The sequence below is a fragment of the Podarcis erhardii genome, assembly GCF_964252035.2.
Source record: "Podarcis erhardii genome assembly, chromosome: 6".
In the NCBI taxonomy this organism is placed as follows: domain Eukaryota; kingdom Metazoa; phylum Chordata; class Lepidosauria; order Squamata; family Lacertidae; genus Podarcis; species Podarcis erhardii.
Window position 1 is genome coordinate 4,119,399 of NC_138510.1, and position 21,277 is coordinate 4,140,675.

At 46.1% G+C, this 21,277-nt stretch overlaps 2 protein-coding genes and 1 long non-coding RNA gene across 4 annotated transcripts in view; 1 reads left to right on the top strand and 2 right to left on the bottom strand.

The window, feature by feature from the left end:
* Nucleotides 1–6,982: 6,982 nt before the first annotated feature.
* RBCK1 (RANBP2-type and C3HC4-type zinc finger containing 1) overlaps nt 6,983–21,277 on the top strand; it is a 34,062-nt gene continuing 19,767 nt past the window's right edge. Inside the window, exons 1-4 of one of the 2 annotated variants that reach the window (XM_081867814.1) lie at nt 6,983–7,063; nt 16,006–16,081; nt 18,090–18,234; nt 19,009–19,102. In XM_081867814.1, coding sequence (XP_081723940.1) covers nt 16,060–16,081; nt 18,090–18,234; nt 19,009–19,102 — 261 coding nt within the window. In that variant the 5' untranslated portion in view covers nt 6,983–7,063; nt 16,006–16,059. Of the gene's footprint in view, nt 7,064–8,171; nt 8,263–16,005; nt 16,082–18,089; nt 18,235–19,008; nt 19,103–21,277 lie in introns of those variants that run through there. The other variant, XM_081867815.1, reaches the window with a different exon arrangement.
* On the bottom strand, nt 9,309–10,887 carry LOC309345061 (putative CENPB DNA-binding domain-containing protein 1). Its single transcript, XM_081868102.1, has 2 exons — nt 10,181–10,887; nt 9,309–10,105 (listed from the first exon to the last, which is right to left on the bottom strand). The coding sequence occupies exons 1-2, from the start codon at nt 10,661–10,663 to the stop codon at nt 9,812–9,814; spliced, it is 777 nt and encodes a 258-aa protein (XP_081724228.1). The 5' UTR covers nt 10,664–10,887; the 3' UTR covers nt 9,309–9,811.
* Nucleotides 19,571–20,414, bottom strand: LOC309345203. The gene is made up of 3 exons (XR_014158090.1): nt 20,305–20,414; nt 19,997–20,136; nt 19,571–19,828 (listed from the first exon to the last, which is right to left on the bottom strand). It is a non-coding gene; the product is annotated as an uncharacterized lncRNA (long non-coding RNA).

A 21,277-nucleotide genomic window follows, 5' to 3' on the forward strand; every position in this document is an offset into this window, starting at 1 on the left:
TTAATCCCTTGTATCCTTTGTTTAGTTTCGACATAATTTTACTCTGGTCTTACCCTTTTTTTCTTAAAACATTTTTACATATTTCTTTTTACTATGTCACTGGTGCCATATTTTCTTTATATCCAACATCATTTTAACATTCAAACATTTTACAATGTTTTTGGAGATATTCTTTGAATTTCTTCCAATCCTCTTCCACCAACTCTTCTCCCAGGTCTCGGATTCTGCCAGTCATTTCTGCCAAGTCCATATAGTCTATCACTTGCATCTGCCAGTATCATTGCAGTTTGATTCCCCTGCAAGGACGGATGTTGCTGGACTCTGGTGCTGTTCTCCCAGGCCAGGCAATTGGCCGGTCTTGGCACCTGCTGGTTTCTTGAGCGATTCTCCATCCCTATCCTCTTGGGCTGAGAGAAACCTTTCCCAGCACCTGCCAGGACTTGACCCTTTTCCAGAGGGATGCGTTCCAATGGTTCGCCAGGCCAGAGGCCAAAGGAGGACAAGGAATGAATGTAGCCTAATTTCTATACACCCGCCCCCCTTTCTATACACACAAGCAAAACATGATCAGAGTTTAAGGATACATTTGACTTGAGCAGAAACAAGGAGGATGTGAAGTGGAGCTGATTGTGGCCTGGGCAAGTGTTAGAAACCCAAATGTATAATCTAATCGCCAAATAGCACCTTAAACCTAGGTTGCAGTCGCCACAATGGAATGTCTAGGTGTCGTTTTTTGTTTTTGCAGTGCATTATTAATATTAGTAGTAGTAGTAGTATTAATAATAATATTTTTTATTATTATTATTCCATTTTATATTTTAAAGAACAAATCCCACAGCAGTTTACACATTAAACATTAAACACATTAAAACATCAAATAAAACAATCCAGAATAAAAAAAAACTTCAAGATTCAAGGAAAATATTTCAGAACCTTCTCTTAGGTGACGTTTTTGCTTTCTCTAGTCACTAGCCTGGCACCCAAAGATCCCCATGTGTTTGCAATTGGACCTGCACCAGTCGCAAAACACACCTGGCTAATTTCTAACACTGGGCCTGGGGGCTGAGGCCTGGAGGGCAGCATTCAGCCCCCAGGCCTGAGGTTAACCCCTTTGATCCCGTGTGGCTTTGAAAAGTTAGAAACTGGTCTGCTGGAAGCAAAACAGACTGGCCATAGGTGAGTTTCTGTTTACGAGCCTGAGATGAATACTTCTACTTTTTTGGCTACATTTATCCCCGCACCCCAAGGAACTGTGGGCGACATGTACATACCCAACTCTCTTATCCAGCCTTCCTACAACCTGGCGCCTTCCTGGTGTTTGAGAGGACAATTTCAAACCTCTGGAAGTTTGGGACTGAAACTCCATTGTTGTTGTTGTTGTTTAGTCATGTCCGACTCTTCGTGACCCCCTGGACCAGAGCACACCAGGCACTCCTGTCTTCCACTGCCTCCTGCAGTTGGGTCCAACTCATGCTGGTAGCTTCAGGAACACTGTCCAACCATCTCATCCTCTGTCGTCCCCTTCTCCTTGTGCCTTCCATCTTTCCCAGCATCAGGGTCTTTCCCAGGGAGTCTTCTCTTCTCATGAGGTGGCCAAAGTCTTGGAGCCTCAGCTTCAGGATCTGTCCTTCCAGTGAGCACTCAGGGCTGATTTCCTTCAGAATGGAGAGGTCCGATCTTCTTGCAGTCCGTGGGACTCTCAAGAGTCTCCTCCTCCTCCTCCACCAGAATTCAAAAGCATCCATTCTTCAGCAATCAGCCTTCTTTATGGTCCAGCTCTCACTTCCATACATCACTACAGTGGTACCTCCGGTTACATACGCTTCAGGTTACACACGCTTCAGGTTACAGACTCCGCTAACCCAGAAATAGTACCTCGGGTTAAGAACTTTGCTTCAGGATGAGAACAGAAATCGTGCTCCGGCGGCGCAGTGGCAGCAGGAGGCCCCATTAGCTAAAGTGGTGCTTCAGATTAAGAACAGTTTCAGGTTAAGTACAGACCTCCGGAATGAATTAAGTACTTAACCTGAGGTTCCACTGTACTGGGAAAACCATGGCTTTAACTATATGGACCTTTGTCGGCAAGGTGATGTCTCAGCTTTTTAAGATACTATCTAGGTTTGTCACTGGCAAGCCACTCCAGTATCCCTGCCCGGAAAACTCCATGGACAAAGACAACAGGAAACTCCATTGAATGATGAGATGCCCAAAGCATCCAGAGAGCACCAGGTTGGCAAAGGCTGTGCTAACCTGACGTGTTCTTCTTATGTCTCATACCCCACAAATACAGAATAGCCTGTCAGAACTTCCTGCCTCTCTCTCTCAGGCTTGAATATAGAAGGGTGGTATGAAGGAGCAATTCAGAAATCTAAATCTGAACCAGGGCCCTGGAACCTATTTCTGAATTTTCATTTGCTTCTATTCTGGGTAAGGAGGAAGCCCAGTCTGATGCAACTTGAGCTTAAAGGTAAAAGTAAAGGACCCATGACAGCTAAGTCCAGTCACAGATGACTGTGGGGTTGCGGCGCTCATCTCGCTTTCAGGCCAAGGGAGCCGGCGTTTGTCCGCAGCCAGTTTTTCCAGGTCATGTAGCTAGCATGACTAAGCCGCTTCTGGCGAACCAGAGCAGTGCACAGAAATGCTGTTTACCTTTCCGCCAGAGCAGTACCTATTTATCTACCTGCACTGGCATGCTTTCGAACTGCTAGGTTGGCAGGAGCTGGCACCAAGCAACGGGAGCTCACTCCATCGCAGGGATTCGAACCGCCAACCTTCTGACCTGGGCATACGCAGTTCTAAATTCGGTAGGGGGAAAGCAGGATTCTGCAAAGCATTCACCAATGCACATTTGTACAGTTCCTGCTTTCCTGGAAGAGCTACAGGAGCAAATGACAGAATGCTAGCAAGCAAACTGCGGCCTTTGGGATCTTGAAAGCTGCTCTTGCAAAAGTGCTGTTCTAGATCTGAGGGCTCCCTTGGACAAAAAACAAGGACACCAGCCAGGAATACCAGAGCAAAACAGCAGCCAGTCGGCTTGGTCTTTATTGAAGACTGTTGCAACGGGACTCCCACTTGCCACCCCGTGGAACAAGATGGAAGCCCCAAACAAAAGAGAACCCAAACTTGTATTAGCTGCTAATCCCCATGTTACACCCCCCCCAAAAAAACTACATCACTAATACGTCACGGTTACATCATGAAAGGGGAGGTCTGGTGGCAGGAATCTGAGCATCCTGGACCCTGCCCCATGATTCCCCTTGCCCTCCACCAAACACCCATCAAATGTAACAAAAGAGATTTTTACATTTCTAGAGAGGTCCTTTTGGAGCAAAGCCACAACAACAACCGAGATCTACGGCAGCATATGTGAAGCTTTCGTGAGCTCGCGCCTCCTTTACCAGAGGCATAAATAAAATGTGAGCCAAGGTTGGCAGGTGCAGACATGTAAGCAGTAAGGTCGGAGGGAAATGAAATACAGAAAGGAAAAGGGTGGGGACAATTGAATTAAAGCATGTGAAATAATCACAGTGGCCACGTATCACCAAGCAGGTTTGATAAGAACAGAAATTGTTTTGCAGCACTTTGGAAGGAACCCCCTTCCCTGGAGGTTTTTAAGAAGAGGTTGGATGGGCACTTGCCAGGGGTTCTTGAGCTGTGATTCCTGCATGGCAGGGGGTTGCACTAGATGACCCTCAGGGTCCCTCCCAACTCCATGATTCTATCAAATATTAACCTAATGAGCATTTAATTAATTATCTCTTTCTTTTTTAAAATAATATTTATTCAAATTTTAAAGGTTACAAAAAGAAAAAAGAGAAAAATGAAAAATGAAAAAGACAAAACAAAAAAAATACAATCAATTTAAAAAAAATAAATCGAACCTTTACATAACTGTTTTTCCTTTACTTATTTCCTTGACCTCCTCACACCTCCCATTTTTGTATTCTAATTCAACTTGTTATTTCAGCAAATCCTTCCAACCTTGTTTTTATCTTAACAATTTGTCTTAATATACTCTAATTTTACGTTCTCTCTTTCACCAATTCATTTTTACTTAATCCTTTATGTCATTTCTGCCAAAACCACATAGTTTTCTTTTTCCATCTTTCTAACAATCCTTAATTTTACAATATTTTTGAAGATAAACTTTAAATTTTTTCCAATCTTCTTCCACCGACTCTTCTCCTTGGTCCCAGATTCTGCCAGTCATCTCAGCCAGTTCCATGTATTCCATCACCTTCATCTGCCATTCTTCCCGGGTGGGTAGATCTTGTGTTTTCCCATACTTTGCGATGAGTATTCTTGCTGCTGTTGCGGCGTACATAAAAAAAGTTCTATCCTCCTTTCGCACCAATTGGCCGACCATGCCCAAGAGAAAGGCCTCTGGTTTCTTCTTTCTTTATCTCTTTCTTATCCTGGAGGCAGTTGGAGGATGGATGGCAGCTAACAGATTGAGGTTGAATCCTGACAAGACAGAAGTACTGTTTTGGGGGGACAGGGGGCGGACTGGTGTGGAGGACTCCCTGGTCCTGAATGGGGTAACTGTGTTCCTGAAGGACCAGGTGCGCAGCCTGGGAGTCATTTTGGACTCACAGCTGTCCATGGAGGCGCAGGTCAATTCTGTCTGTGTCCAGGGCAGCTGTCTACCAGCTCCATCTGGTATGCAGGATGAGACCCTCCCCACCTGTGGACTGTCTCGCCAGAGTGGTGCATGCTCTAGCTATCTCCCGCTTGGACTACTGCAATGCACTCTATGTGGAGATACCTTTGAAGGTGACCTGGAAACTGCAACTAATCCACAATGCAGCAGCTAGACTGGTGACTGGGAGTGGCCGCCAAGACCACATAACACCGGTCTTGAAAGACCTACATTGGCTCCCAGTACGTTTCTGAGCACAATTCAAAGTGTTGGTGCTGACCTTTAAAGCCCTAAACAGCTTCGGTCCAGTATACCTGAAGGAGCGTCTCCACCCCCACCGTTCTGCCCAGACACTGAGGTCCAGTGCCGAAGACCTTCTGGCGGTTCCCTCGCTGCGAGAAGCCAAGTTACAGGGAACCAGGCAGAGGGCCTTCTCGGTAGTGGCACCCGCCCTGTGGAACGCCCTCCCACCAGATGTCAAAGAGATAAACAACTATCTGACATTTAGAAGACATCTGAAGGCAGCCCTGTTCAGGGAAGTTTTTAATGTGTGACATTTTAATGTATTTTTCATCTTCGTTGGAAGCCACCCAGAGTGGCTGGGGAAACCCAGCCAGGTGGGCTGGGTACAAATAAATAATAATAATAATAATAACAATCCTTGTTTCTATAAGTATTTTTGGGCTTCTGTTGGCTCTTGAAGACACAGCTGTTTAGGCATACATTCCCCACCCGCTCCCTCCTGTGGCAGTGAGTTCCACAGTTTAACCTCTGCCCGGCTCGAAGAAGCGGCGCTTCCTTTTTACCAGCCCCAAATATTCCAACATTCAGCCGCATTAATTCTAGTGCTATGACAAAGGGAGAGAAATGTTATCCGTTTTCTCCATGTGGCATATAATTTGATATCATGTTGCCTCTTAGCTTTTCTCCAAACGAAAAAGTCCTTTCTTTGCAGGGGAGTCACTCCAGCCCCTCCATCATTTTGGCGACCCATTTCCAACTCCAGAATACAGTGGTGCCTTGGTTCTCAAGCTTAATCCGTCCCGGAAGTCTGTTCCAAACCCAAAGCATTCCAAAACCAAGGCGCACTTTCCCATAGAAAGTCATGCAAAGCGGATCAATCCGTTCCAGACTTTTAAAAATGACCCCTAAAACAGCAATTTAGCATGAATTATACTATCTAATAACCTTGTCTATCTTCTCTTTTGAGATCCTTCCAATTTCTCCCATTGTTTTGGATATATTGTAATACTCCAATAATTTGGCAAGCCATTCTGTTTTTGTCGGTATCAGTGGCGTAGCGTGGGGGTGCAGGGGGGGCTGGTTGCACTGGGCGCAACATCTGGGGGTTAGTGTTAGGGGGCGCAAATCCACGGGTTAGGGGGCGCAAATTACTTGCCTTGCCCCGGGTGCTGACAACCCACGCTACGCCACTGGTCGGTATAATATCACTTTTCCAATAGACAAGGACTGGAAGGTTTTTAAAGGATACTTGCAAAATTCTATTGATAAATCAGAACTCCTATTAGAATAAACAAGTTCTGTTATAAATACTGAAATACTAAATAAGATGGATAACAATGTGTAACAGAAAAAGAAGCAGAAAATTGGTTTAAAAGTATGTGAAAGAAAGTAATAGGAGTGGAAAGAAATTGCAATTGAGTAGATTGGAAGTTTATCACAAGGGTGGGGTGAGGGGTGAGGTGGTGGAAAAATGAAGTATTTGTGGGACTGAGTGCGGGTATGTATGAATATTTTTAAGGATTGTACGAAATGTATGTTTGTATATTCGTAACATGTATATTCGTAACATGTATGCATTAATGTTGAATTATTTTAATAATTAAAATTTAATATTAAAAAAAAGAATTATACTATCTAACGAAACCACTGATCCATAAAATGAAATAAGACAGTATTGTAGATGCTGAAAATTAAAATTATTTTTTTCTTACTTGCTCTGATGATAGTCATTGTTTGGAGGGGGGACTTTTACCCATTTCCGCAGTCACACAATCAATCAATCAATCAATCAATCAACCAATCAGCTGAACTGGGTTCCACACAGTCACAAGAACAAATGAACCGAAAAAGCCTCAAAAACGCAAAATCAATAGCAAAACCAAAAGCTCCAAATACAGTATGATTTCCGAGGGATCCATGCCGTGGAATTTCCAGATCCTTTCTTCCCTGGGGATCCCCGGCGTGGCATTGGCCTGGGCCAGTGACGTCACGGGGGTTCCCTCGGTCCGCGCGCGGGGGCGCCCCTGGGCGGAGGGGGCGTGGGAGGAAGAGGCGGAGGAAAGAGGGGGCGGGCCGCGTGTCCCCTCGCTCCGCCTCCCCCGCGCCCGCCTTCGCTTTCGCTTTGCCGCCGGCGGCTCCCGCGGATCCGCCCGCAGCAGCGGCTGCCGCCTCGCCGGGGAGGTCAGTGTTGCGCGCGGCCGGGGCGCGCACCCAGATCCCCTTCCAGGGGACACAGAGGGGGGGAAACCCCCTTTACCCCCTAGGGGGGCGAGGAGGGAGGGAGGTCCGCAGCAGGGGGTGGGGGAGGGAAGCTTCGAGGGTGCGCTTTCTGTCAATCACGGGGCGCGTTGGGGTGCGGTTGCGCGCGATCCCCTCGGATGGGATGCGCATTTTGCGCACGTGCGCAAGGAAGAAAGGAGCTCCTTCGGGCCGGGAAGCTGCGCTTCTCCCGGGATCTCTGCGGCGGGTCTTACTTCCGTGCAAAGTTGCCTTTTCAGCTCCCATTAAAATCCCATTAAAAGGGTCTTCACTTTAGCTGGATCTTTCTGTTATTATTTTTAAGCCCCCTTCCACGCTCCCCTGAAGCTTCTCCTTTGGGGGCAGGTCTTCTCGGCCCCGATCCCCGCCGCGGACCCGCCTTTGCCCCTGGTTCCTTACTTTCCACCAAGTAGCCAACACCCCTGGCCTACCTTACAGGGCGGTTGTGAGCAAACCCCCAAAGCCCCGGGGTGCCCCTTTCGGCGAGGTTTGCAACGCGGAACGCGCTTACTCGGGAGCAAAAGCCTCGTTGAGCACAACGGGACTTACTTCCGAGTAAACTGCTTAAGAGTAGGATTGCGCTGCAGTCTGTTCTTTTGGAGTGCCTGAGGGTTTGAGAGACCATAATTTTTTTGGGGGGGGGGTCCAGCTTTCAGATTTGCGGGTACCCTTTGCCCAGGGGTCCTCTGCAAGAGTGGGGGGCAGAGAGGCTGCCAGGCTGCATCTCGGGCAAGGGCTTGCTTATTTCTGTCCTCCACTTTGTCCATGCTCAGAGGCTATTTGGAGAGGAAATCGCCTGGCGAGGAATTGGGACATGCAGGAGTCAAGGTCATAGTTCGGGGCTGCTTGGACTCTCACCCTTTGCCCCCAGCCAGCCAGTTTACCAAACATGCCATTCTACCTCTGGAAATAATATTTGTCACTTAAAAAGACCCATTTAAAAAAACCGAGGCTTTGATGAAATGGCATCAGCCTAGCGGAGCAGAATTTGTGTTTTTATTTCCTGTTTTTCACCCCTTTTGTGGTGCAGTTAAGAAATTTGAGACTCTGGTTAGAATCGGGCCCTATATTGGCCACTGACTACAAGATGTGCTAAAACCGCTCCCCTGTTCTAGTTACAGGTAGGTAGCCGTGTTGGTCTGCTGTAGTCGAAACAAAATAAAATTTTAAAAAATTCTTCCAGTAGCCCCTTAGAGACCAACTAAGTTTCTTCTTGGTATGAGCTTTCGTGTGCATGCACACTTCTTTAGATACACTGAAACAGAAGTCACCAGACCCTTATATATAGTGAGAGGGTGGGGAGGGGTATTACTCAGAAAGCTGGTGGGAATGGGTGACTGGCTGATAGGTGTGGTAAACCTGTTGATGACTGTTAACAACTGCAGTTAGTCTTGCAGGAAAAAGCAAGGGGTGAGATGGCTAAAAATATCTATATCATGTATAATGAGATACTGTATGAATCCAATGTCTCTATTCAGACTAGGTCTCTCCATGGTTTTAAGTTTGATAGGTAAAGAAAGGGACCCCTGACCATTAGGTCCATTCGTGACCGACTCTGGGGTTGTGGTGCTCATCTCGCTTTACTGGCCAAGGGAGCCGGCGTACAGCTTCCGGGTCATGTGGCCAGCATGACTAAGCCGCTTCTGCCAAACCAGAGCAGCGCATGGAAACACCGTTTCCCTTCCCGCCGGAGCGGTACCTATTTATCTACTTGCGCTTTGACGTGCTTTCGAACTGCTAGGTTGGCAGGAGCAGGGACCGAGCAATGGGAGCTCACCCCGTCGCAGGGATTCGAACCACCGACCTTCTGATCAGCAAGTCCTAGGCTCTGTGGTTTAACCCACAGCGCCACCCGTGTCCCGCGTATTTTTATAGTAGTGTCCAAAAAATGTATTTCTTGCATAGATTGGTTCATTGTTAGGTTGATGGTGGGGTGAAAGTCATTGAATGTCTGATGGAAGGTGTCCAGGGTCTGTTGACCATGTGTCCAGGTAATAAAAATATCGTCAGTGTATTGCAGGTGTTTGCTTGCCACCCCCCACCCCACCCCACTACTCCTTCTCCTGAAGGGGGTCCCTGGACTTGTGCCCTGGAGTCCTGCTCCAATGGGACCAGCACCCAATCATTTCATTTTAAACAAAAAGCCATACTCAAGGTGCACCTTGCAGAAAGCGTGCTATCTGACCCCCCCGACACACACACACACACACCATGAAGCAAAAGCCAGCTTCTTATGTGTGGCACTGCAAAGGGGGTCATTGGGAAAGGATCTGAAAGTAAAAGTTGCAATATCTGTGCCCTACGTTATGCAAATCAATGGTGCGAGCGCATTTGGAATCCTGTGAATGGTTCTGGTCGCCTCGACTCAAAAAGGATACAGTGGTGCCCCACAAGACGAAATTAATTCGTTCCGCAATTTTTGTCGTCTAGCGAATTTTTCGTCTTGCGAAGCACGAAATCCCATAGGAATGCATTGAAAATCAATTAATGCGTTCCTATGGTCAAAAAAAGTCCAAACAAAGCCAAATTTGGTACAACAACAGTTTATTAACTGCTCTTTAAAGTCACACATACTGTAAAGAGCAGTTCAAAAATTGAAGGGAAAATAAATTAACTTTATAAACATGACAGAAAAACATTTAAAAATCAACAAAGTGTACAGTACATTTTCTAAGACTCTGGGGGACCACTCAAAGAAGGCTCCTCTTCCACTCTTTGCTTCTTGGTCAAGAACCTGTCCATAGTCTGCTGCTTTATCCGCCTTTTCAGCAGCTCCCTGAAAGACGACATGACCCTCGTATCATAAAAGTTCCCAGCGTCATGTGCCACGTGCTTCTCATGGTGGTGTAGATCTGCAAAAGTCTGCACCTCCTTCCACTTCTGGCAAATGTCCCTCAGTCTTTCGGAGGACAGCCGTTCCTCAGTTGCTTCCTCCTCTTCCAGTGAGGCCTGCTCCTGCGCAGCCTCTGCCTGCAGAACGTAGCCCTCCGTCGTCACAACCTCCAGGAACTCCGCTGCAAAGTCTTCAGCCGCAGGAACATCAGAACTGGCAGCCTCTCCATGCCTGACCACACTGTGGATGCCAGATCTTGTCTTGAACCGGTCAAACCAACCTCTGCTAGCCTTGAAGACTTCTGGCTCGGCTGAGGTTCCTGGCTGTTCCCGGATGAGGTCAGCGTGCAAGGCCTTGGCCTTCTCACAAATGACGGCCTCAGACACTGTGTCCCCTGCACGCTGCTTCTCTTCTATCCAGATGAGCAGCAACTTCTCGACCTCCTCCAGGACAGCTGGGCGGTTCTTCACGATCCTGGTGACTCCCTTGGCTGCATCAGTCGCCAGGATCTTCTCCCTCATCTTCAGGATGGTCCCGATGGTCGATGGGTTCCTGCCGTACTCCCTGGCGATGTCCGTCACACGCATTCCGCCGTCGTGCTTCCAGATGATCTCCTTCTTCATTTCCAGCGTCACCTTCTCCTTCTTCCTCTCGCCGGCCACCGCAGCAGCAGTCTTCTTGGGTCCCATGGCAGCACAGCTCCTACCTTCGTAAACTCAGAAACAGAAAAAAAAATCAGTGATGTGCTTCAAACCCAAAAAATACAAAAGCAGCCAGCCACCCACCACACAGAAATTAAAACCCAGAACCAAGGCCTTGAATCCCAAGCACCCCAACCCCAAATCCAAAATCCAAAAACCCCCAAAAAAGTTTTAAAAGTTTAGCTTACCAAATGGATGAAAGAGAAGTTCTGGAAAAGCTTCAACAATCAACCACCGACGTCCTCAGAAACCTCAAATGGCTGCAAAATAAGTTTAGGAAAAGCTTCAAAAATCACCAATGTCTTCAAAAACCTCAACTGCTCCCACAGACACGCACCAACCCACCCACAACACAGAAATTGCAAACCCCTCCCCAACTGCTCCCCCAGCCCCTCCCCAACTGCTGCAAACCCCTCCCCAACTGCTTCCCCACCCAGACAAAAAAAAAATTCAAAAAATAACAACATGGCCAGCACTCAGAAATTCAAACTCAGAAAATTTTTCAAAAAAAATCAACCTGGCCCAGTGGTCACAGAAAATCATAAAAATTCCCAAAAAAGGCCCACAAGCCCCCAGATTATCGCAAACCCCTTCCCAACACCAAGTCCTTGAATCCCAAACACCCCAACCCAAAATCCAAAACCCCCCAAAAAAGTTTTAAAAGTTTAACTTACCAAATGGATGAAAGAGAAGTTCTGGAAAAGTTCTGGAAAAGTTTTGGAAAATCTTCAAAAGTGAGCAAAGTCTGAGAAAAGGCTACCAAACCACGTGCTAACAGTTGCTCCTCGAAGTCAAGTCGCAACTGCAGCTGCTCAAGCTAAGCACCCTTGGTTTTAACGGTTTTTACACAAAGGAAACAAAGTCGCGAGACGTTTTCGTTTTGCGAAGCAAGCGCATAGGGGAATTCGTCTTGCGAGGCAAATCGCGGGCGAAAAAACCTTTCGTCTAGCGCGTTTTTTGTCTTGCGAGGCATTCGTCTTGCGGGGCACTACTGTATTGTAGAGTTGGAAAAGCTTCAGGCCCAGGCAACGAAGGTGATGGAGCGACTATGAAGCAGCGTTTATAACTGGAGTTGTACGCTGCTTGGATATATTCCCCCCCCCCCCGAGCAAGAGGCATGCACCTTTCCAAGCAATAAATAAGTGATTGCATGTGTGAGAGCAGTCAGACTTCAGAGTGCCTCTTATTGCTCAATCAATAAATACCAGGAACTTCATGGTGTATATTTCTTTCTGTCAAAGTTTATAAAAGCTTCTGGGTTGGCTGGCGAAGGGTGTTAGGTAATTTGGGTGTGTGTATGTGAAGATAAACATTTGATTTCCCAAGCATATGTATATTAAAAAAACAAATCTACAAAAGAGCCCAAACAAGTAATTTAAGGCAATGCAGAATGGGTGGCAGTGGGCTGTAAAACTGTCAGGTATACAAATTTTGGTTGAATCTGCTCGTGATTTTTTTATCTGTGAAAATGAGCAAAACAGGAAGAGCGAAAGGGCTTCCATTTTTTGAGGAAAGAAAGAAAAAAAGAAAAGAAAAGTGATACAAAAGGTACCAATTGACATTTTCTTGTATCTCTTTGGGTTCTCTTGGCCAAGGAGTGCTGTGTCAGCATGAGGGTTACACAAAACTCTTCCCAGACCAGTGGCGACCTGTGTAGCACTCAGGCTGCAGTTTATCAGTAGATGTTCAGTGTGTCCTGTTACTTGGGGGAAATTGTGTGTGTGTGTGTATGTGTTGTTTTGGGACTCTTTCATAACCAAGGAATAGTTTCTGCAACTCTCTTTCTCCTCTGCTCCTTGAGGATTTGTTTGCAGGGAGTGGATCATATGACTTATGGCTTGGAGTTGCCAAGGGACCAGAAAAAGAGCAGCTGGCATATTCATCTGCTCTTATAACAGCAGCAGCAGCTTACCACGTAGTTTTTAGAGGAGGAAAATCCGTAGGCATGCCACCCGTAGGCATTCCCTCCATAACACGCAGACATTTCCCCTTACTTTTTAGGAGGAAAAAAGTGAGTGTTATGGTGCAAAAAATACGGTAATTGCAAAGATTAGCAGGCTAAGCTTCACCTGTTATGAACACAATCGCATTCACCTGCTGGTGGTTACATATGCAGTTGCTACTAAGAAAGCGCAGGAGCAGGGCCCAGTGAATAAGTCCCCCCCCCCCAGTTTAATAATAATAGTAGTAGTAGTAGTAGTAATAATAATAATAATAATAATAATAATTTTTATTTATACCCCGCCCTCCCCAGCCAAGGCTGGGCTCAGGAGGGCTAACAAGCAATAATAAAAACAAGCTGAATGAATACAACTTAAAAACAAGATTAAAATACAACATTAAAATATTGAAACATTAAAATATTAAAATGCAGCCTCATCACAGGAGGAGAAAGGAAAAAGAAAAAAGAAAGAGGGGGAGGGAATCAAATTGGCTCCAAGCCAAAGGCCAGGCAGAACAACTCTGTCTTACAGGCCCTGCAGAAAGAAATCAGATCCTGCAGGGCCCTGGTCTCATGAGATAGAGCGTTCCACCAGGCCGGGGCCAGTGTTGAAAAGGCCCTGGCGCTGGTTGAGGCTAATCTGACTTCCTTAGGGCCCGGGACCTCTAGGGTGTTGCTATTTATGGACCTTGAGGCTCTCTGTGGGGCATACCGGGAGAGGCGGTCCCATAAGTACGAGGGTCCTAGGCCGTGATTTTCACAAATTTATAAACAAACAAACATACATACATACGTAAATCATAATCTTATTAAAACTAATCTTATTAACATTGTTAAGTGACTTCCTCGTATCCTCCTAGTTGAATTTCAGTAAATGTCATTTTAACGGTTTTCCAAATCCAAATTCTTATATAATTAACTTGATCGCTTAACCTATTTTTTCATATTCATTCAGCATTAAACATATTCATTCAGCATTAAACATATTTAAATCCTAAGCCTATCTGGCAAATGTAAGCTTTTTCCAATTAATTTAACTTAACATATTTAACTAAATAGTCGTTGAATTTCATCCATTCTTCCTGATACTCCTCCTCCTTCTGGTCACGGACTCTTCCGGTCAGGTCGGCTAGCTCCGAGTAATCCATCATCTTCATCTGCCATTCTTCCACAGTTGGCACTTCTTGCAATTTCCACTTCTTAGTAAGATTTGCGCAGCGGCTGTGGCATACAAAAATAATTTAACATCTTTCTTGGGCAATTCCATACCTGTTATTCCAAGAAGAAAGGCCTCTGGTTTCTTTATAAATGTCTATTTCAACATTTTTTTCAATTCATTATAAATCTTTTCCCAGAAGTCTTTCACCTTGGGGCAGGTCCACCACATGTGATAAAAGGTACCTTCTTTTTCTTTACATTTCCAACATAGGTTATCACAGTTATGATAGATCTTTGCTAGTTTAACAGGAGTCAAGTATCATCTATACATCATTTTCATTATATTTTCCTTTAACATTGTACATGCAGTAAACATGACCCCTTTCTTCCACAATCTTTCCCAATCCTCAAACATTATGTCCTACATCTCTTGTCCAATCAGGGCCCAGGGAATAAGTTGGCAACCCACAGAGGGGTTTCCAAATGTCCAAGTCATCCACGAGTGTGAACTTCTGCGCACATAGAGAGGCTCATGGCAAAGGGCACAGACTCAGGCATCTGTTCCTGAAGATCTAGGATGCTCCCTGGGAATGTAAAAAGGTGAAATGCTTCTGGGAGATGATATATAATGAGTTGAAAAAAATGTTGAAATATACATTTATAAAGAAACCAGAAGCATTTTTATTGGGCATTGTGGGGAGTGGTATAAATAGAAAGGAATGTAAGCTCTTTTTATATGCAATAACAGCAGCAAGAATATTATTGGCCCAAAAATGGAAGCAAGAAGAGTTACCGTCGATTGAAGAATGGAGGATGAAGTTAATGGACTATGCAGAATTAGATAAACTAACAGGAAGGATTTGAAACCGGCAAGACCAGAAATTCATGGAAGACTGGAGTAAAGTATTGTAAAAATGGAGAAGGGGGAGGATGATTTGTTAAGAGATGTAAAGGCAATATAAAGTTAAGAAATGCATAAGAAGTGGTTAAAACGGTGGATCAGAGGGGCTGATGGAAGTCTAAAAAGATTGTATAAGTGATAAGTTTTGTGGTACATTTTACAATTTATATGTTAAAATTAATAAAAAATATTATTATAAAAAAAAATCTAGGATGCTCCCAAGAAGTAAGGAAGGAGAGAGTCCCAAAAGCTCCCAGTTTATTTACTGGGTTGATATTGCACCCTTTTCCCCAAGGAGCTAAAGGTGGTGTTCAGGGTTTTCCCCTCCCCCACAACAACCCTGTGAGGTAGGTTAGGCTGAGAAGCTGTGACTGGCCCAAGGTCACCTGGTGAACTTCATGGCTGAGTGGGGATTCGAACCCAGTGTCTCCCAAGTCCTCGTCTGACACACTCCCACCACAGTGGTCCTCTGGTCTCTCTGCCTGGGTGGTCCTGTACATATATGCAGCCAGACATCATGCCCAAATCCTCAGCTGGCTAGAGCGTGGTGCTTATAATGCCAAGGTTGCAGGTTCAATTCCCTTCTTGCATAGCAGCGGGTTGGACTAGATGACCTCAGGGTCCCCTCCAATTCTATGATTCTAGGTGATCCCTTCTTGTTGTGAACAAATGCACAGGTTCTGTCTGGCAAGACCTGCGAAACCTCAAACGTTTCATTATTTCCTCTTTCTTTTTGAACAGCCTCTGAACTTTGTGGCTCTTGTGTGTATAATTTTTATTAAGTTTTCTATTTTACGATTTAAAACGTTCATTCAACAACCTTAAAATATCAATGACTTCCCTTCTTCTCTTTCATGGTTCATTTTGGATGGCATAAATCCCTGCATATTTTACATAAACTAAACCATTCAGTATTCCATTAACACATCCATCAAAACTTGTTTACACTGTTGAATTTATCTTAGTGCTGCCAGCGTTTTCAAGTGTACAGTTTCCCCCCATATATTCAGCAAACATTTCCCAGTCTTCTTTAAACGTATGTTCTTCTTGTTCTCTTATAGAATTAGATTCGCAAGCTGGGCATATTCCATCAGTTTAAGTTGCCATTCTTCTTTGGTTGGGACCTCACTCGTTTTCCATTTTGGGGCTAACAAAACACAGGCCGCAATAGTGGCATACATAAATAGCCTTTTTTGACACCTGGGAATTTCCATCTGAATTATCCCCATCAAAAAGGACTTTGGCTTTTTGGGGGGAAAGTACTTTTAAATATATATTTTTTTCAATTCATTATAAATTATTTCCCAATATTCTTTTACCCTTTTACAGGTCCACCACATATGAATTTTGTGGCTCTGGAGGCGATTGGTGAGAGCAGCCTTTATGGATGAGGCAACGAGAAAAGGTGGGATTGTGTGTGTGAGAGAGAGATGGCTGATTTTGGTCTGCAACATGCATACTAAAGAACTGGAGATGTCTCTTTGGGGCTGCTTTCTCAAGGACCTTGTTGCTGTGGGAATGTTCAGGGTGGCAGGAGAGGATATATTGTTTATTAACATCCTTCCTAACGTGTGCTAGCAAGTTTCGTTATGTAGCAGAGTTTACATCCCCCTTTTACAGATAGCTGGTTGCAAGCTTGTGTAAGCCTCTCCCTATATATTCCTGGTAAATTCCCTTTAATCCCTCTGAAAAGAATAAAGACATGACAGTCTTACTCAAAGTCAATAAAAGAAGTTTACTCACATCAGTTCATGGTTGGCTCTCTGAAGGCAGACTTGGTTACAAATATCTACATGTGGATCTACCCCAGCGGTTCTCAACCTGTGGGTCCCCAGATGTTGTTGGACTACAACTCCCATAATCCCTGAGCTCTGGCCTTGCTAGCTAGGGATGATGGGAGTTGTAGTCCAACAACACCTGGGAACACACGGGTTGAGAACCGCTGATCTAACCCCATATGGGGGAATAATCCCAGTTCTTCTGCCAGCTGAGAAGCTAGCAGGACCATTCCTAGCTAAGAAGCTGGTCAAACGACGAAGGAAGTGAAAAAGAGAGAGTGTGTTGCGTGCCTTGTCCTTTTGTTACCTGGACAGGTAAGGTCACGCCCACCTACTAGTCACATGCAAATGGAAGGATGCTCCAGCCAGGAGGAAACAGGAAGTTTTCGACTGGCTGGACCAAACATTCCCCTGCATGTCCACTCTAGGAAAACAAGGAATGTTATACTTGACTGCTCCCAGTGGATTACGTCCCACAATTGTCTCCTTTTACACCAGAATAAGAGGCACCCTCAGCCCTTTTTCCATGTTAGGGCACAGCCTGCAATCCTACTGCAAGGAATGGGAACTGCAGCCCTGCCTGGCTTGACCCAACTAGCTTTAGAGTCATAGAATTGTAGAGCTGAAGGGGAACCCAGAGGTCATCTGGCTCACCCCCCCACAGGGCAAGAATCCCAAGCAAATCTTTGCGAATGCAGGGGCCCACCAGGAGACTAGGAAAGGACAACCTCCAGCATCTCTAGTAAAGTTGCAAATGCGCTGCCTGAAACCCTGGAGAGCAGCTGCCAGCCAGTGTAGACATTAGTGAGATACATGGAAGTATTGCAGAACAACAGGCAAAAGAGGAATGAAGTCCAGTTTACATCCACCGCTAGCGCACTCTTTTTGCAACAATTTGTTTGTTTCATAAAACTTGCATGCCGCTCGGTTGTAGAAAAAACCCCCCTCAAAGCAGCTTACCAAAAGATAAAACGATCAAGAAAAATTTACAGCAGTAGGTTGTAAACATGTTAAGTGACATATTGCAAAATATACGTATTCCGGGGACTGATATTATGATTATTTTATTATTATGCTGTGTATTCTGATTTTATGACTATGCTGAGTAAATTACACTGGAACCTTGGTTCTCAAACTCTTTGGTATTTGAACATTTCGGCTCCCGAACACCAAAAACCCAGAAGTAAGTGTTCGGTTTTCGAATATTTTCCGGGAGCCGAATGTCTGATGCGATTGTCAGCTATCGTTTCCGGGGTGCCTGCGCCAATTGGTTTTTGAACGTTTTGGAAGTCGAACGGACTTCTGGAACAGATCACGTTCGAGAACCGAGGTACCACTGTATGTTCTCCATGTTGTACACTGCCCTGAGATCTTTGGATAAAGGCAGCCTATAAATTGGATAAATCATTTTGCACATGCGCGCACATAAATGCGCACCAACCCCTGCCAAAACAGCAGCTGCTCCTATACAGAGAGTCCCTTCCTGTCATTTTGCAAATTGTCCTTGGCACTAGCGGAGAAGCCACGAACTCACCAATTCATTAAGTCTCCGTTGCAATTTGCAACACCCCCTGGCTTCTGCGGGCGAGTTTGCCGCCATGACTTGGGCCTACCCAACCCGTTTCTCGTTCTCAGCGGAACAGCAGGCCCTGAAGCTGGCGGAAGCCATCAGCCGAGGGGACGAGGGGGCAGCCCAGGAGTGTGCCGCCTGGCTGGCCCAGCGCCGTGCCCCCGTCGTGGTGCAGCTACAGCAGGACGCCTACCCCACGCAAGACATCAGGTGACGGATTACGCCGCGAAAAGGCCAGCGAATAGCTGAGAGCAATCGTCAACGGGTAGAGATGGCAGTTCCATAGAGCAGGGGCAGGGGATGCTTTTGGGGGGCCGGATTCACTTCCGGGCAGCCTTCCAGGGACCGCATGGTGGGCAGGGATGGCAGCGAAAGAGGGCAGAGCAACAGATTTTCACCTTTGTACACTCCTCTTAGGGACGCGGGTGGCGCTGTGGGTTAAACCACAGAGCCTAGGACTTGCCGATCAGAAGGTCGGCGGTTCGAATCCCCGCGACAGGGTGAGCTCCCGTTGCTCAGTCCCTGCTCCTGCCAACCTAGCAGTTCAAAAGCACGTCGAAAGTGCAAGTAGATAAATAGGTACCGCTCTGGCGGGAAGGTAAACGGCGTTTCCGTGCGCTGCTCCGGTTCGCCAGAAGCGGCTTAGTCATGCTGGCCACATGATCCGGAAGCTGTACGCTGGCTCCCTCGGCCAATAAAGCGAGATGAGCGCCGCAACCCCAGAGTCGTCCGTGACTGGACCTAATGGTCAGGGGTCCCTTTACCTTTTTACACTCCTCTAGTTTCTACACACCCTTGCAAACCCTTCATTCTCTATCCATCTGGGAAGGGGGTGTGGCCTAGGAAAGGTATTGAGAGCCTGATAAAGAGGGCTGGAGGGCCAGAGCTTCCACACTCCTGCCATAGCAAAAAGCAGCATGGTTGTCTCTGGGCAGACACAATTCGGGGACAGGGAATAATAGATCGTTTCCTTTCTTCTCCCAGGCTGTGGGTGGGCGTGGAAGATGCCCAGATGAGCACCGTCCCCATTTACCTGAAAGTCCAGCCTTGCATGACGTTGGCATCCCTCAAGGACATGGTAATGGGCTGATAAGGCCAAGGCTGCAGGTTTGAATCCCGCATGGGACACCCTGCAATGTTTATGTGACGACTATGACAAACATTGGATATCACCTGTATAATAAAATATTGGCTAACTGAAGGAGCTGCTTAAACTTTCGGACTAGTCAGAAGCATGGAAAACAACAGCACTGTTTTTCTTGAGCAGAAAGGCATGCTTTTAAAATTTATTTATAATTTTTGTTAAATTTTGTTTTACAATATAAAATACTCATTTTTACATCCCTAAGATATCAGTGGCTTCTCTTTTTCTCTTTCCATGGTTCATTTTACATATCTTACATCCCTGCATATTTTACAGAAACCATCCCATTCAGTATTCCATTATTACATCCATCAAAACTTATTTACACTGTTGAATTGATCTAAATGTTGCCAGCGTTTTCAGCTATAGTTATTTCCCATATACAGTGGAACCTCGGGTTACCGTATTTTTCGCTCTATAACACGCACCTGACCATAACACGCACATCGTTTTTAGAGGAGGAAAACAAGGGAAAAAACATTCTGAATGAAACAGTGGATGTATCATTTTTGTGCTTCATGCTGTGGCCACAGACATGTGATCTGATGGTGAATTTGGGGTGACCCAATGCAAAGATCCTGTGGATCCATGGTTTGTAACCACGTTTTTGCACCATTGCAGCCCCAGGCAACAGTGGGTGCGTGATTTTGGGGGGGCAGGCTGTAGCCATGGACATGCTATGTGATCTTATGGTGAATTTGGGCTGACCCAATGCAAAGATCCTGAGGATCCATGTAGATCCATGCTTTTTAACCACGTTTTTGCACCATTGCAGCCCCAGGCAACAGTGGGTCAGTGATTTTGGGGGTGCAGGCTGTAGCCATGGACATGCTATGTGATCTTATGGTGAATTTGGGCTGACCCAATGCAAAGATCCTGAGGATCCATGTGGATCCATGCTTTTTAACCACGTTTTTGCACCATTGCAGCCCCAGGCAACAGTGGGTGCGTGATTTTTGGGGGGCAGGCTGTAGCCATGGACATGCTATGTGATCTCATGGTGAATTTGGGCTGACCTAATGCAAAGATCCTGAGGATCTATGTAGATCCATGCTTTTTAACCACGTTTTTGCACCATTGCAGCCCCAGGCAACAGTGGGTGCGTGATTTTGGGGGTGCAGGCTGTAGCCATGGACATGCTATGTGATCTGATGGTGAATTTGGGGTGACCCAATGCAAAGATCCTGAGGATCCATGTGGATCCATGCTTTTTAACCACATTTTAAGTGGGGAGGGAAGGAAAAACACAGAACGGACAAGGAGCACGAGAGGGGTGTTCAGAGAAGCAGCTGGCTAAGAATGCAGGAGAGGGGTATAACTGGGAGGGAGGAAAGGAAGGCAAAAGTTTTCCCTCACCTACCCACCCAAGCCAGCCAGCTCGCGTGCGCGCTCTCTCTCTCTCTCTCTCCCTCCTGCATGTTTTCCCCTCTGCTTGCCTGGAGGGGAGGGGCTTTCCCTGCTCTTTGTTCCGTTTGAACAATCACAGCAAGGAAACAGAGGTGGGTGGGCAGTAAGACCCTGAGGCAGAATGCAGGAAAGCAGCCGCTTCCTCCTTTCAGGGTTCCCTTCTCCGAGACGCGCAATTTGATTTTTGCCTGCTTTTTTTTGCCTCCCCTCGCACCATTTGGCTCCAGGGACCACACATTCGCTCAATAACACACACAGACATTTCCCCTTCCTTTTTAGAAGAAAAAATCTGCGTGTTATAGAAGGAAAAATACGGTACATACCGTCTTCCTTACGCATGCTTCAGGTTACAAGCTCTGCTAACCCAGAAGTAGATGCTCCTGGTTGCAAACTTTGCACTGGAATGCGAGCGGACGTTGCGCGCCAGTGGTGCGGCACCAACGGGAGGTGCCATTAGAGAAAGCGCGCCTCATGTTAAGAACGGTTTCGGGTTACAAACGGACCTCCGGAACGAATTACAGTGGTGTCTCAGGTTAAGCACCACTTTAGCTAATGGGGCCTCCTCCTGCGGCTGCTGCGCCGCCGGAGCGTGATTTCTGTTCTCATCCTGAAGCAAAGTTCTTAACCCGAGGTACTATTTCTGGGTTAGTGGAGTCTGTAACCTGAAGCGTCTGTAACCTGAAGTGTATGTAACCCGAGGTA

Bases quoted from the DNA above. Each gene is read 5' to 3' on its own strand.
- LOC309345061 (XM_081868102.1), bottom strand. From the start codon at position 10,663: ATGGGACCCAAGAAGACTGCTGCTGCGGTGGCCGGCGAGAGGAAGAAG. The intron at 10,106-10,180 runs GTTCCTGCGGCT...CTGCAGGCAGAG, and splicing joins GAGAGGCTGCCAGTTCTGAT to GCTGCGCAGGAGCAGGCCTC.